This window comes from Notechis scutatus, chromosome Z (genome assembly GCF_049901735.1).
Source record: "Notechis scutatus isolate UNSWTSFEM ecotype Mainland chromosome Z, rNotScu1.2, whole genome shotgun sequence".
In the NCBI taxonomy this organism is placed as follows: Eukaryota; Metazoa; Chordata; class Lepidosauria; order Squamata; family Elapidae; genus Notechis; species Notechis scutatus.
The window spans coordinates 120,586,671-120,600,692 of NC_142025.1; the positions used below are offsets into that span (position 1 = coordinate 120,586,671).

Genomic DNA, 14,022 nt, shown 5'->3' on the forward strand with positions numbered 1-14,022 from the left:
TAAGATTTGTACTGGTGGAAAACAATAAAAATCTATTGTTAAGAAAGAAAAGAAAATAATGGAATGTGCAGAAACGAGTAGATTAACATTAGCAATTAGGGAGCAAGAAGAAAAAACAGTATTATAAGATCTGGGATTTAGTTTATCAATGGCTGGATCGAAGAGTAAGAAATTGAAGGATATTGTAATAATAATGATACATTATAATTGATTACTTTTAAATAAGTGATAGTATGAATATAATTTAGTAAGAATTGAGTTTTGCTTTTAAAGGCAGCCCGAAAATGAAACCAACATTTAAATAATGGTATAATAACGAGATAATATGATGTGGAACGCTGATTAGAATATAATACGGATGTAAAGTTAAGAGAAAAGGATTGTAGATATTGTGCACATGATATATATACACCAAACCGGCACGCTGTATAACTGAAAGATGGTTTTATTTGTTGTTTTTATATGTTATAAAAGTAAAAAAATAAATAAAAAAGAGAAACATAGATGCATAGAGCCGGAAGGGACCCCCAAAGGTCTTCTAGTCTGACCCCAGTTCAAAGCAGGAGACCTTATTATGCCAACCCGGTCCAATAGGGTACAGGTCATTCTTGACTTACATACAGTTCGTGGAGTGACCGTTCAAAGATTACGCCGACCCTGGAAGAAAAAAACAGTGGCTCGGCCACTGGCTCACATTTATGCCGGTTGCACGCGTCCGGGGTAGGGGTGGGTGGGGGGGATGGGGGGAAGGGAGCCACGCCATCCCCTTTTGCGACGTTTGGACCAGCAAAGTCAAGGGGGTGGGGGTGGGGGAGACGGATCTGCTTAACAACCGGGTGACTGACTTTACCAAAGGCCCAGATTCGCTTAACGACGGAAGCAAGGAAGGTCGTTAAAACTGGGGCCAAGCTCCCTTAACGGATGTCTCCCTCACGAACGAAGATTGGGGGGGGGGGGCTGAATAGGAATTCTGGGAGTTCAAATCTACCTACCTCTATATCTCTATCTATAGCTAGCTATCTCTATATATCTACCTACCTACCTACCTACCTACCTACCTCTCTCTCTCTCTCTCTCGGTGTCTTTTTCTGTAAAATCTTTAAAAAAAGACTTTTTTTAAATAAAAAAATACAATATAAAAAGCTGGGAAACCCCCCAGCTGTTTAATTCCCCCACCCCACACACACACACACCCAAAAGATAAAATCAGACAACACTAGTGGGTTTCATTGATTTTTAATTATTCATTGCCGAAGGCGATAATATTTCTATGCAAAATACTCTCTTATATCTCCCCAAACCCCCGCCCCCAGCCCCCACCCCTGCTTATCCTCAGTGCCCCCAAAGAAACCACCCCAGCTAGTTCTTTTAATATTATTATTATTATTATTATTAATGTTTTTTTTTTATTTGGCATTTTTGCAAAGGGGGAACAGGGCGACCCTTTTGTGCCTGACCGACTTCTTATGACGCCTCCCCCTCAATCCCCATCATTGGGGGCGGGGGGGTGCATGGGGGGGTGGCATAAGGTGTGTATGAGGGGGGGGCGGGGCACAGGGATCCTGTCCCTGGGTTGAAAGCCCTTGACAAGTGTCAGTCAGCAGGATGGATGGCTGCCATCTCTGGAGTGGGGTGCTGAGCGTAAAGGGGGAGGGTCGAGACCCCCCACTAGTCCCCCCAAAATCAGGCCCAGCTTCTGGGACCCGGAAGCAGCCATATTTGCAGGACGGTGGGAGGGAGGGGGTGCCTTTGGAAACCGGGGTAATAAATAAATCTTTCTCTCTCTATACATATATATCTATATATTTCCCCCCCCCGCCCCGCTTCCCTAGGACAATGGTGTCTCCCAGCCAGCTGCCTTCTCAGCCTGTAATCGGCCACTGGGGTTGGAGTGGGGGCGGCACCCAGAGCCATCTAGACCACCCCAAGCTGCCTCTTTGTTGTGCTCAGAAAAAAAAAATTCTCTTTCCCCCCCCCCCCGCCTCCCTCTCCCTCTCTCTCTCTCTTCCCCTCCTTTAACCAGGTGAAAAAGGTCTACCTGGATGCGCATTAAAATAAACCAACATTTGAAATTAAAAAAAATGAGGGGAAAGGGGGAGCAGGAGGGGGCGGAGTCGGCAGTGGGGTGGGAGGGGCTTGAATTCTTCCAAACCTCCCCCCCACATCCCCATAAACCTCTCTTCATCGGCCATGTTGAAAAAAATTGGATGGATCTCCTGCCTTCCAACAGAATTTTTTTCCCCTCCCTCATTCCTTGCAACAGCGAGGACTAGTAACCCTGATTTGTTTTCAGCATCTGTGGCATCAAAATGGCCCAGATAAGATACCGCAAAGGCAGAAACGTACCGATCGATTAAGTTTCCCCTGAAAACTCTCCCTGCGGTGTGTGTGTTTATTTACTTTTTTTTTAATTCTGTAATTCACAATTTCTGCCCGCCCCGCCACAAACTCTCGGCCTTGTGAATTTGGGGGGTCTCGAATTTGGGGTCTTTCAAAGCAGTAAGGGTGGGAGGGAAAGGGGCATCATTTCCCTAACCCACCTTCTTCCTCCTCCCAGTTTCTCTTTGTTTGTTTTTTGCTTTTATGTACAAAAAAAAAAATTTAAAAATAAATAAGAATAATCCATTCCTCTTGGAAAGCGACCATTTTCCAATGGAAAAAAATCAAAAACAATTCTTCAAAGTAGATTTTTCTCCCCCCACACCCATTAAAAACGGTTTCTCCTTTATATATTAGTTTTTTTTTGTTTGTTTGTTTGTTTTTCGTAACATCACGCACAGCCGCAACAAAAGACTTGATATGACCGCAAAAAGAATCACAGGAATCACACAGAAAAAAAAAAAAAATTTGCTGTTGTTAATCTTTTTCTCTCTTTCTCTCCTCTCTTCTTCCCTTCCGCAGAAAAAGAAAAAAAAAAATATTAGGTTGCTGCATGTAATAAAATTCCAACTCCCCCCCTTTTTTTTGTCCTCTCTCGAAGCCGCAGGGGATTCCCCACGTACTCAAGAGGAAATCAAAAATAAGAGTCGAAAAAGGAAAAATGCAAGTGCAAAAAAAAAAAAAAAAAGGAGAGCGTTTTATCTATATATGTTTTGCATATATATGAATAAAATTTCCTATTTGGCTATTCTGTACAAGCACACTTCTTCTTCTCCAGTTCTTGTTTCGATTCAACCTCAGCAACGTTTAAGACGGGTGGACCTCAACTCCCGGAATGGCCCTTATGCACATCCTTTTTGATATATACGGTCCTCGTGGCCGTACTTACTTTCTTATAATCCCTTCCTCTCCAATCTTGACGCTCTGGGAGACAGGAGAATATAGACAGGGAGGGCTGCTTGGAAGAAGGAGAAAAGGAGACCATCAGAGGGGATGGTTATAGAGAAAACAATAGACTATATAGAGATGGACAGGCTAACGCTGAAATTAAAAGACAAAGAAGATTCATTGGGATGAGTGGTTTAGAAATAAAAAGAAAATAAAATGGCAATTAGGAAAAGAATGAGGACGTATGTAAATAGGTATATATCTTACAGAAAAGATCGAAGTGTAAGATGAAATATAATGATTTGCAATAGGAGTAAGATGTCATGGAATAAGTAACCATATAATGAAAAATGTAAGGAAATGTTGGAAAATTAATAAAGTATTTATTAAATACTTTAATTCCCGCTGCTGGGGGATTCTGGGAGTTGAAGTCTGCTCATCCGTAATGTTGCTGAGGTTGAGACGCACTGTTTTAACGAACAATATTTCTTCACTCAAAAATCACGGAGGGAAAGAAGGAAACTAATTTTTCTTCCTTTCCTGAGGGGTTATTAACAAAAAAACCAACCCTGATATTTTAAAAAGCAAACACTTTGGAGGTGAACGATTTGAATCCTTGGCAGAGGGTTTATTTTTTCTTCCCCTCTCGTCTTTTTCTCCCAATTGTTGTCCCAATTGCTGTCTAAAGAAGAGGAAAAGCACGAGAATCCAAATTCCCTTTGTATCACTTGACACCCTGGGAACTCGTCCAGAAGACGTAGACAGATCGAAAGGATCTTCTGCTTGTAGAAAAAAAGAAAATGAAAAAGAATCCTTCCTTCCTTTCCTTCCTTCCCTCCTTCTTCCTTTCCTTTCCTTTCCTTTCCTTTCCTTTCCTTTCCTTTCCTTTCCTTTCCTTTCCTTTCTTTCTTTCCTTTCCTTTCCTTTCCTTTCCTTTCCTTTCCTTTCCTTCCTTCCTTCTTTCCTTCCTCTCTTTCTTCCCGATTCCTGACTTGCTTTCTGCTTGCTGAATAAAAGAGACCAGAATCTAAGGACCAGCTCCCCCTCTTTTTTTTCTCCCCCCCAAATGACCGCATGCAAGTGCTAGCGCTGTTGGGGACCGGGGGTTGGGGGGAGGAAGGCCAGAAGCCCCTCTGTTGCGCTGCGGAAAGAAAATCGGGCGGGGAGAGGGGGCATCGCCACGCGAGTCGGACAAGAAGAAAGTGTACCGTCCTTTTCTCCCGCCCGTCTCCCCGTCCGAGTCTTAAAGAAGAGAAGAAGAAACTCAAAAGTAAGGGCGTATCTCGAGGCGTTTGCCCACCCCCCCTCTATCCCAAAAAGAGTGACCAACGGCTAAGTTCAAAGGGGTGGGGTGGGGGCAAGAGGCAGGGGGTGCTCCTCTGCTCCAGAGGCAGCTCCGGCGATGCGGTTGCAGAGTTGACGGTTGGTTGGTGGAATTCAAAGGATCCCTTTTTTCCCCCCTCCGAGGGAAATGGTTGAGTTCATCGCTCTAAAGTCTTTCACGAGCCGGAATCCAGATATAAGGACCAGAGAGTTCTTCAACGATTCTCTTGATCTTGTGGTAGACTTCCTCAAAGCTCTCTCCTTCTACGATGGCTGGAGGGAAGAGAAGAGAAGCAGAGCACCATTGGGATGAGCAAGAGGAGGAACCGAAGCCGGAGGTGTCACGGCCCCATCATGGGATCCCGATTCGGGGGAGGAAAAGTAGGAGGATTTGGAACTGGGAACGTCCGACCCATCGGATCCCGGTTTGGGGGCAGAGGATTTGGAACTGGGAACGTCCGACCCATCGGATCCCGGTTTGGGGGCAGAGGATTTGGAACTGGGAACGTCGACCCATCGGATCCCGGTTTGGGGGCAGAGGATTTGGAACTGGGAACGTCCGACCCATCGGATCCCAGTTTGAACAGCTGAAAATGGCCGAAAAACAGCACGAAAAGGCCCCAAAACAGCATGAAAAAGGCCTGAAAAACAGTGTGAAAACGGCACAAAAAACACCCTGAAAATGGCTGAAAACAGCCTGAAAACGGCCCGAAAACCAGTGTGAAAATGGCCCGAAAAACAGCCTGAAAAAGGCCCGAAAAACAGGCCGAAAATCAAGCGGGAGCAGGGCCAGCTGGTGGTGTGATTTTCTGGTTCGTCGAACGGTGCACAATCTTAACAACCGTTTCGTGCGAACTGGCGCGAATCGTCGGCAGCCCACCTCTGGCACGTTCATGTGGACTAGAAACCTGAGACGATCCATTTTTTTTTTTTTAAATGATGAAGCTATGGATTCGGGCCTACCTGAAAAGCATTCCGTAAACTCCTGCTCCAGTTTCGTAGCTCTGTCGAAGGCCTTCCGCGCCTGCTCCTCCGTTATCCGCTTGTTAATTTCTCTGAGGGACAGCAAAAGAGACGTTCAGCACATGTTCGTTGCAACCCCTCAGCTCTCTGCACATGGGCAGAGAACTCCCCGGGCGGGGTTCCTCCTCCTTCTCCCTGCTCTAATGTTCTGCGGTTGCTCAACGCCGAAGAGAAACTGCCCAGAGGGATAGACTACCCCTGAACATGGAAGCCCCAGCTGTGTTTGGAGTCGTCTGTGAGCTGGTTGGGAGTGCTATTAACAGATAATCAGAGTTGGAAGGGACCTTGTGGGTCATCTAGTCCAACCCCGCCGCCCAAGCGGGAGACCCTACACCCATTTCTGACAAATGGCAGTCCAATCTCTTCGTGAAAGTCTCAAGTGATGGGAAGGGTAGTCCAGCCCATGTTGGGAGTGATGGGAAGGGTAGTCCAGCCCATGTTGGAGAAGGGTGGAATTGGAGCAAGGAGGCGAGTTTCTATCCCGGAGCTGACGGTCATTCAAGGGCGCGCCGGACTGTTCTTTTAACGGAGAAAAGACTGAACTTTCCTAACTAACGGAGACCTAGCCTAGACTGCCCCTAAACATGGAGGCTCCATTGATCAAAACTCCTTCTAGCCGAGGGTGGAGCCAGAGCGGCTGTCTGACTTTCCCTGGCCTTGTGTCAGGGAGTTCCACAGCTCCATCCCTTGCGGTTTGGATTATTTTGCCTCCGCGGCTCTCTCCCATCATTGGGGACGATAACAGATAATTAGACAGATGGACAGAGTTGGGAGGGAACTTGTAGGTCATCTAGTCCAACTCGAACAGTCCAACAGACCAGAAATAAAAGCTAAAATAAGCAAAAAAAAAAAAAAATAGTAAGAGAACACCTGTCTGATCTTGATGAAAACAAATCACCGGGGCCTGATGGATCACATCCCAGTTTTAAAGGAGCTGGCAGAAGTCATCTCAGAACCGCTGCACCATATCTTTCAAAAATCCTGGAGCACCAGGGAACTACCAGAGGACTGGAAAAGAGCTGATGTGGTTCCCATCTTCAAAAAAGGGGAAAAAAACAGACCCAGGAAAACTACAGACCTAATCAGCCTAACATCAATACCCGGGAAGATACTGGAAAAGATAATAAAAAAACAAATCTGTCAACATCTAGGAACAAGTAATAACTAGCAGTCAGCGCGGGTTTGTTAAGAACAGATCATGCCAAAGCAATCTCATTTCATTCTTCAACACAGTGACCAAATTAGTAGGCCAGCAAAATACTGTGGACATAATATATTTAGATTTCAGCAAGGCATTCGACAAAGTAGACCACAACCTACTTCTTGGTAAGCTAGAAAAAAGTGGGACAGATAGCACCACCACTAGATGGACTCGCAACTGGCTGGCAAACCGTACTCAACGAGTAGCCCTTAATGGGTCTAAGTCTACCTGGAGGGAAGTAAGCAGTGGGGTGCCACAAGGTTCCCTCTTAGGCCCAGGACTCTTCCATATCTTCATTAACGACTTAGATGAGGGAATAGAAGGGGAACTTAGCAAACTTGCAGATGATACTAAGCTGGCAGGAACAGCCAACACCCAAGAAGACAGGCTCAAGATCCAGAGGGATCTTGACAGACTAGAACACTGGGCTGTATCTAACAAAATGAAATTCAGTGTAGAGAAAAGAAAAGTCCTACACTTAGGCAAGAAAAACCAAAAGGACACATATAGACTGGGTGAAACCAGGCTCAATAGCAGGAACTGGGAGAGGGATCTTGGAGTCTTAGTGGACAACCAGCTAAAGAGGAGCCAGCCGTGTGCAGCAGCAGCAGCCAAACAAGCCAATGCAATCCTAAACTGCATTAACAGAGGGATACAATCAAGATCAAGGGAGGTACTAATGCCACTCTGTAAAGCCTTAGTAAGGCCACACCTGGAGTACTGCATCCAGTTTTGGTCACCACACTATTAAAAAAAGAGGTTGAGACTCTAGAAAAAGTGCAGAGAAGAGCAACCAGGATGATTAGGAGACTGGAGACTAAAACATATGAAGAACGGTTGCAGGAACTGGGCTTGGCTAGTCTAGTAAAGAGAAGGACTAGGGAAGACAGGAGAGCATCTTCCAATATTTGAGGGGCTGCCCCAGAGAGGAGGAAGGGGGTCAAGCTATTCTTCCAAGGCCCTTGAAGGCCAGACAAGGAATAATGGATGGAAACTGAACAAGGAGAGATTCAACCTGGAAATAAGGAGAAACTTTCTGACAGGAGAACAATCAACCGATGGAACAGAAGTTGCCCTCGGAAGTTGTGGGAGCTTCATCCCTGGAGGCTTTCAAGAAGAGGCTGGACTGCCCTGTGTCAGAAATGGTGTAGGGTCTCCTGCCTGGGCGGGGGGTTGGACTAGATGACCTACAAGGTCCCTTCCAACTCTGATTATCTGTTATCTGTTAACCCCCCTGCCCAAGCAGATAACAGAAAATTGGAGTTGGAAGGGACCCTGGAGGTCATCTAGTCCAACCCTCTGCCCAAGCAGGAGTAGCTACACCATTTCTGACAGATGGCAGTCCAATCTCTTCTTGAAAGCCTCCAGGGATGAAGCTCCCACAACCTCCATCCTTCATTAAGAGATTAACAGATTAACAGAGCTGGAAGGGACCCCAGAGGTCATCTAGTCCAACCCCCTACACCATTTCTGACAGAGCTTTCCCCCTAGCCCTCCTTGCTTGGCCAGAGACTCCTCCTAGCCCCCCCAAAAAACAACCTGACCAGCACACATGTAAAGGTCCCCCCGACCTCCCCGAGACCCCTACTCACAAAACATTCTCGAGGGAGCGGGGCCGGATGAAAATGGCGATGGGGTGAAGCTGAGCGGCTTGCAGCCTCCGGACGGCGTTGGCGGAAACGTCCAAAATGCAGTGCTTGCCCTGGGAATTGGGGAGGTGGGGAGAACGATGGGCTCAGGAAAGCCCCCCCACAACCAGAGAGAGTTGGGGGGGGAAACTGAGCCCCGATGATGGATTACAATGGGGGGACCCTAAAACGCCCCTCTTAATTTTGCAATCTTTTTCTCTGTCTCTCCTTCTCTGCCCCCGTCCACCTCTTCTTTTTTCTCTCCCCATCTCTCTCTCTCCCCTTTTCTCTTCTCTCTCTCCCTCTTTCCTATCTCCTTTTCTCTCTCTTTTTCTCCCTGTCGCTTTCTTTCTTTTTCTCTCCCTCCCTTTCTCACCTATCTCCTTCTCTCTCTCTCTTTCTCTCACTGTCTCTCTCTTTCTTTTTCTCTCCCTCCCTTTCTCACCTATCTCCTTCTCTCTCTCTTTCTCTCCGTTTCTCTCTCTCTCTCTTTTTTTCTCTCCCTTCCTCTCTCCGCCTCTCTTCCTCTCTCCTTCTCTCTCTCCATCTTTCTCTCTCATTCTTTCTCTCTCCGTCTCTCTGTCCCTGCCTCTCTCCCCACCTTTTTCTCTATATTCTTCCCTCTCTTTCTCTCCCTCTTTTTCTTTCTATCTCCTTCTCTCCTTCCCTCTCTTCTTTCTTCTTACCCTCTCCTTCCCTCCCTCTTTGTCCCTCTCTTTCACCTTTTTCTCTCCCTCCCTTTCTCCACCTCTCTTCCTATCTCCTTCTCTCTCCTTCTCTCCCTGTCTCTTTCTCACTCTCATTCTTTTTCTCTCCCTCCCTTTCTCACTTCTTCCTATCTCCTTCTCTCTCCTTCTCTCCCTGTCTCTTTCTCTCTCCCCCTCTCTGTCCCTGCCTCTCTGTCCCTGCCTCTCTTTCCACCTTTTTCTCTATATCCTGCCCTCTTTCTTTCTCTCCCTCTTTTTCTTTCTATCTCCTCTCTCTCTCCTTCCCTCTCTTCTTTCTCCCTCTCCTTCCCGCCCTCTCTGTCCCTCTTCCACCTCTTTTTCTTTCTCTCTCTCGTTCTCTCTGTCCCTCTCTTTCCACCTCTTTTTTCTTTCTCCTCTCCTTCTCTCTGTCCCTCTCTTCCACCTCTTTTTCTTTCTCCCTCTCCTTCTCTCCCCATCTCTCTCCCTCTTTCTTTTTCTCCCTCCCTTTCTCCACCTCTCTTCCTATCTCCTTCTCTCTCTCTCCTTCTCTCCCTGTCTCTTTCTCTGTCTCTCCCTGCCTCTCTCCACTTTTTCTCTATATCCTTCCCTCTCTTTCTCACCCTCTTTTTCTCTCTCCTCTCTCCGTCTCTCTCTCCTTCTCTTCTCTTTCTCTCTCCCTCTCTTCCACCTCTCTTTTTCTCTATCTCCTCCTCTCTCTCTCCCCATCTCTTTCTCCCTATATCTCTGCCTCTCTTACTCTTTCTCCCCCTCTGCCCTTCCTCTCTCCTCTCTCTTTTTCTCCCTGTCTCTCTTTCTCTCTCACACACTCTCTGCCCCCCGTTCTTTCTCTCCCTGTCCCTCTCACGCCTCGTCTCTGTGTTCGTGCCGCATACCTGCTCAGCCACCTCCCGTACAGATTGGACGCTCGTCCCGTACAGGTGGCTGTTGTACTGCCCGGCCTCGATGAATTTGTGGCTTTGGATGTCCTTCTCCATCTTCTCCCGCGAAGCCACAAAGTGGTAATCCCGTCCGTCCACTTCGTACTCCCGTTTTGGCCGCGTGGTGTCTGCCGAGGGAGGATGGGGGGCCTCACTCCCTTCCTGCGTAGGGTGGAGCGACCCTCTTGCCCCCCCCCCCAAATCCATTTCCCCAGATCCGGAGACTGAAACCCCACCACACACACACACCCCACAAGTGGGGAGGGGGAAGAGGACCCCCTCTGTGGTGGACTCACGTGGGACGCAAGACCCAAACTTGTCTGGAAATTCAGAGAGGAGGTCGTCGTTGACGCGGTCCTTGGTGGGCCCCAAAATAATGATCGGACGGGCATAATGAACTAGAACGAAAGGGGGAAAAGTTTAAAAAGAGAGGAAGGGGCGTCATGATTGGAAATGTGGGGAGGGATGCAAAACTCCAAGTGTCGGGGCTCCAACAAATCCACCCCCATTCAAATCACTAGTCTCTAGCCACATCTCTCAGAGTTAAAAAAAAAAAGATTTATTAGGAATGGCCATGTTGGCGTTAGCTGGGTGCAACCAATACTAAAATCCATCATTCATTTCATCCTTGAGCCTGGTCTTCCTCCCAACTTCCCTGGATGTATATTCTCCAATGGGACACACCCATAGCCAAGAGTCATCAATCATGCTCCCCAGTAATAATCTTGCGCGCCAACATCTTCGGCTGCCTAGCAATTATCTGAAGCATTTGAGGAATGTACTTCTCCCCCCAATTCCCTTTTTCTGGCAGCTTAAAAGATCAAGGGAGTATCTTTTTAGTTGACACCAAGCAGGGACCTCGAAACCTCATGGGGGGAGCAAGCAAGGAAGCCATGAAAAAGGTTTCCCCCCCCCTCACCTTCCATTTGCACAACTGTTTCATAGCTCAACACGGTGTCCTCTCGACCTGTGGAGGAAATGTAGGGAGCGCGGTCAAATTTTCTTCCTGGCAGGATGCTCCCGGGTACCACGACTTGTGCTAGGAGGAGAGGAGGAGGAGGAAGAGGAGGAAGAGGAAAGGAGGAGAAAGAGGAGAGGACGAGGAAGAGGAAGAGGAGGAGGGGGAGGAAGAGAAAGAGGAGGAAGGAGGAGGAAGAGAAAGAGGAGGAAGAGGAGGAGAGGAGGAGGAAGGGAAGAGGAGCAGAGGAAGAGGAGGAGGAAGAGGAGAAGGAGAAAGGGGAAGAGGAGGAGGAGGAAGAGAGGTGGAGGGAGAGGAGGAGGAAGAGAAAGAAGAGAAGAGGAAGAGGAAGGGGAAGAGGAGGAGGAAGAGAGGTGGAGGGAGAGGAGGAGGAAGAGGAAGAGGAGAAGAGCAAGAGGAGGAGGAAGAGGAGGAGGAGGAAGGCGAAGAGGAGGAAGGGGAAGAGGAGAAGAGGAAGAGGAGGAGGAAGAGGAGGAGGAGGGAGGGGAAGAGGAGGAGGGAGGAGGAAGAGGAAGAGGAGGAAGAGGAGGAGGAGAGGAAGAGAAGGAGGAAGAGGAGGAGGAGAGGAAGAGGAGGAGGAAGGGGAAGAGGCAGAGGAGGAAGAGAGGTGGAGGCAGAGGAGGAGGCAGGGGAAGAGGAGGAGAGGAAGAGGAAGAGGAAGGGGAGGAGGAAGAATAGGGACAGTGGAGAGAAACCAACTGCAAGCAGGGAAGGAGACGGGCGGAAGAGGGAGGGGAGGGGCCTCCCAGAGGTGGACAAAGGAGGAGGAAGAAGGGCCTCCGAGAGCCACACCCACCTTGAGAGCCTGATCCAGGGCCCCGATCCTGGAGGAGGAAGGAAGGAAGAGAAAATAAGGAAGAGAAAGGCAGGAGGAGCAGAGAGAAAGAGAGAGGCCTCCATTTCTGTCACGGAGTGTCCTTGGACACTGGGGGTGAGGGGTGGATGTTCCTCCTTTAAAACGGGCGTGTTGTGGGTGGGCAGCTTCTTCCCCAGGACAAAGGACCCCACCCGAGAAGCCCTCTAGATGTGGGACAACAAAGCCCATCACTCTGCCCAGCAGGACACACACACAGATCCGTCGTATCCTGCTCGGATGCGCTGGCTTCATGGACGTTAAACTGCCACACTGCGCCGACTCGTGAGAAAGGGGTTTCCCCCAAGCTGCAGAAGAGAGCTTTGCACACACACACACACACACACACACACACACACACACACACAAATGCGCGCACACACATGCACACTGACTCCCATTTGAAGCCTAGATGTGAGGTTAGATGGCAGGGGACCAAAAGGAGAGAAGTGCGCCTGGCCCGGAGCTGGTTTCCCCCCGACCTCAATACCTCGAAGCACTCCCAGAATTCCCCAGCCAGCAAGCCAACCAACAGGTGTCACAGGTAGTCCTTGAGTTATGGCCACAATTTGGGAGCAGGAGCCCCACCTTGCTTAGCAACCGTAATCCGTGCAGTCACGGCCTGAGGTTGTTAGCCAAATCACAGGTGAGAACTACCTTTGGCTTCCCGCTGGCTCTACTACCAGAAGCTGGCAAGAAGTTTTGTAAATCCCAGGGGTTTGCAAGCAGGCAGCGGGTAGAGTTAAGTGGCCGGTGCCCATGACTGGCAGGGGAGGTGTGGCAAGGATACGTGTGGCATGCAAGGGTGTGTGGGAGGCATAGTGGGGCTGAGGGAGGGTGGTGTGAGGGTGTGAGGACATGGTGAAGTTTGGGAAGGGTGCACAGGCAGTGGAAAGGTGCGGCAAGGCTCAGGGAGGGTGCGCGAGTGTGCAAGGGATGGCCTGGGGAAGGTGTGCAAGAAGTAGAGACAGTGTGAGCGTAGAGGCTCCGGTGGGGGAAAAACTAACATGAACGACTTGCAACGTTTCCTACTGTCTTCCCCAGTGACTTTCTGGGCAGGCCTGCAGGAAAACTCGCCAACGGCAATCCCATCGTTTTTCGGGCCCTGCAACCGGTTGTAAATTGCGAGCCAGCTGCCGAGCGCTCGGATGACTTCATAAAATAAGTCCAAACCGTCACTGAATGACCGGTCGTAACCCAAGAACTACCTGTAATCAAACCAAGTTTGGCCAGATTCCAATGACTTGTCCCAGTAATTCCAAATTCTCTCGCAGTCTTCAACCCTTGACAGACGGCCCCCCTCAATTGTGCCGGGATGCTTTTCAAGGCCAGGGATGGGCTCACCTTTGCTTTTAACCTCGTCCACTCCCGTCGCTCGACCCTGCAGAAGGCAGACGGAGAAGGAGCATCAGCCGGGGACCCCAAGGCCTTCCTTCTAAGCCCCCCCAAAAACCGCCAAAGCCTAGATACCTTCTCCAACACCTCAAAGATGCTGCCCCACCATTAAAAAAAACCCACCCCAAATGGCACGAAACAACCCCCTCCGAATCTCATCGTTGAGTATCGAGCATCTTACAAGATTTCGCACCGATGCTACGACATCCGTGGAGACGGTTTTGCACCTCAATTTATACACAGCGCGAACCGCCAAAATCTTGAAGGGATTTGCACACCCCTGGGCAAAGGCTTAGAATTCGGGGCGTCCGTGCAACCAGGCAAGATCACAAACATGTTCCGAGACTGGGCAGCTTGGCTACGGCCGGACCCATTTTAATGGGTGGGTGCACAGCCAGGGAGGGTGGGATTCATCCGGTTTGAGCGAACCGGTTGTTAAATTTACCTCTGGTTCACCGGCTGGCCCTGCCCACCTCTCCCAGGAGTCTCCGCGCACCCTGGTTTGGATGCAGGTAAGTGCAGGGTCGGTGCGGAGACTCTGGGAGGGCGAAAAATGGCCGTTCCGGAAGGTCCGGAAACAGCTTCCGGATCCCGGGGGAGGCCATTTTTGCCCTCCCAGTGGCCTGAGGGGAGCCTCCGGACTCTGGGGAGGGCAAAAAACACCCCCCTTCCAAAGTTCCAGTAGGCCACGCCCACCATGGACACGCCCACCCAGCAATGGGGCAG

At 49.2% G+C, this 14,022-nt stretch overlaps 1 protein-coding gene and 1 long non-coding RNA gene across 2 annotated transcripts in view; one reads left to right on the plus strand and one right to left on the minus strand.

The window, feature by feature from the left end:
• LOC148129199 (uncharacterized) overlaps positions 1-14,022 on the plus strand; it is a 155,049-nt gene that overhangs the window by 80,317 nt on the left and 60,710 nt on the right. The gene's annotated exons all lie outside the window — the stretch shown is intronic.
• DLG4 (discs large MAGUK scaffold protein 4) overlaps positions 3,626-14,022 on the minus strand; it is a 29,469-nt gene continuing 19,072 nt past the window's right edge. Inside the window, exons 12-19 of the mRNA XM_087946568.1 lie at positions 13,246-13,282; positions 11,845-11,872; positions 10,989-11,036; positions 10,366-10,467; positions 10,025-10,197; positions 8,407-8,516; positions 5,554-5,645; positions 3,626-4,863 (exon numbers count right to left, since the gene is read on the minus strand). Of these exons, the coding sequence (XP_087802694.1) occupies positions 4,757-4,863; positions 5,554-5,645; positions 8,407-8,516; positions 10,025-10,197; positions 10,366-10,467; positions 10,989-11,036; positions 11,845-11,872; positions 13,246-13,282 (697 nt within the window). The 3' untranslated portion in view covers positions 3,626-4,756. The remainder of the gene's footprint in view (positions 4,864-5,553; positions 5,646-8,406; positions 8,517-10,024; positions 10,198-10,365; positions 10,468-10,988; positions 11,037-11,844; positions 11,873-13,245; positions 13,283-14,022) is intronic.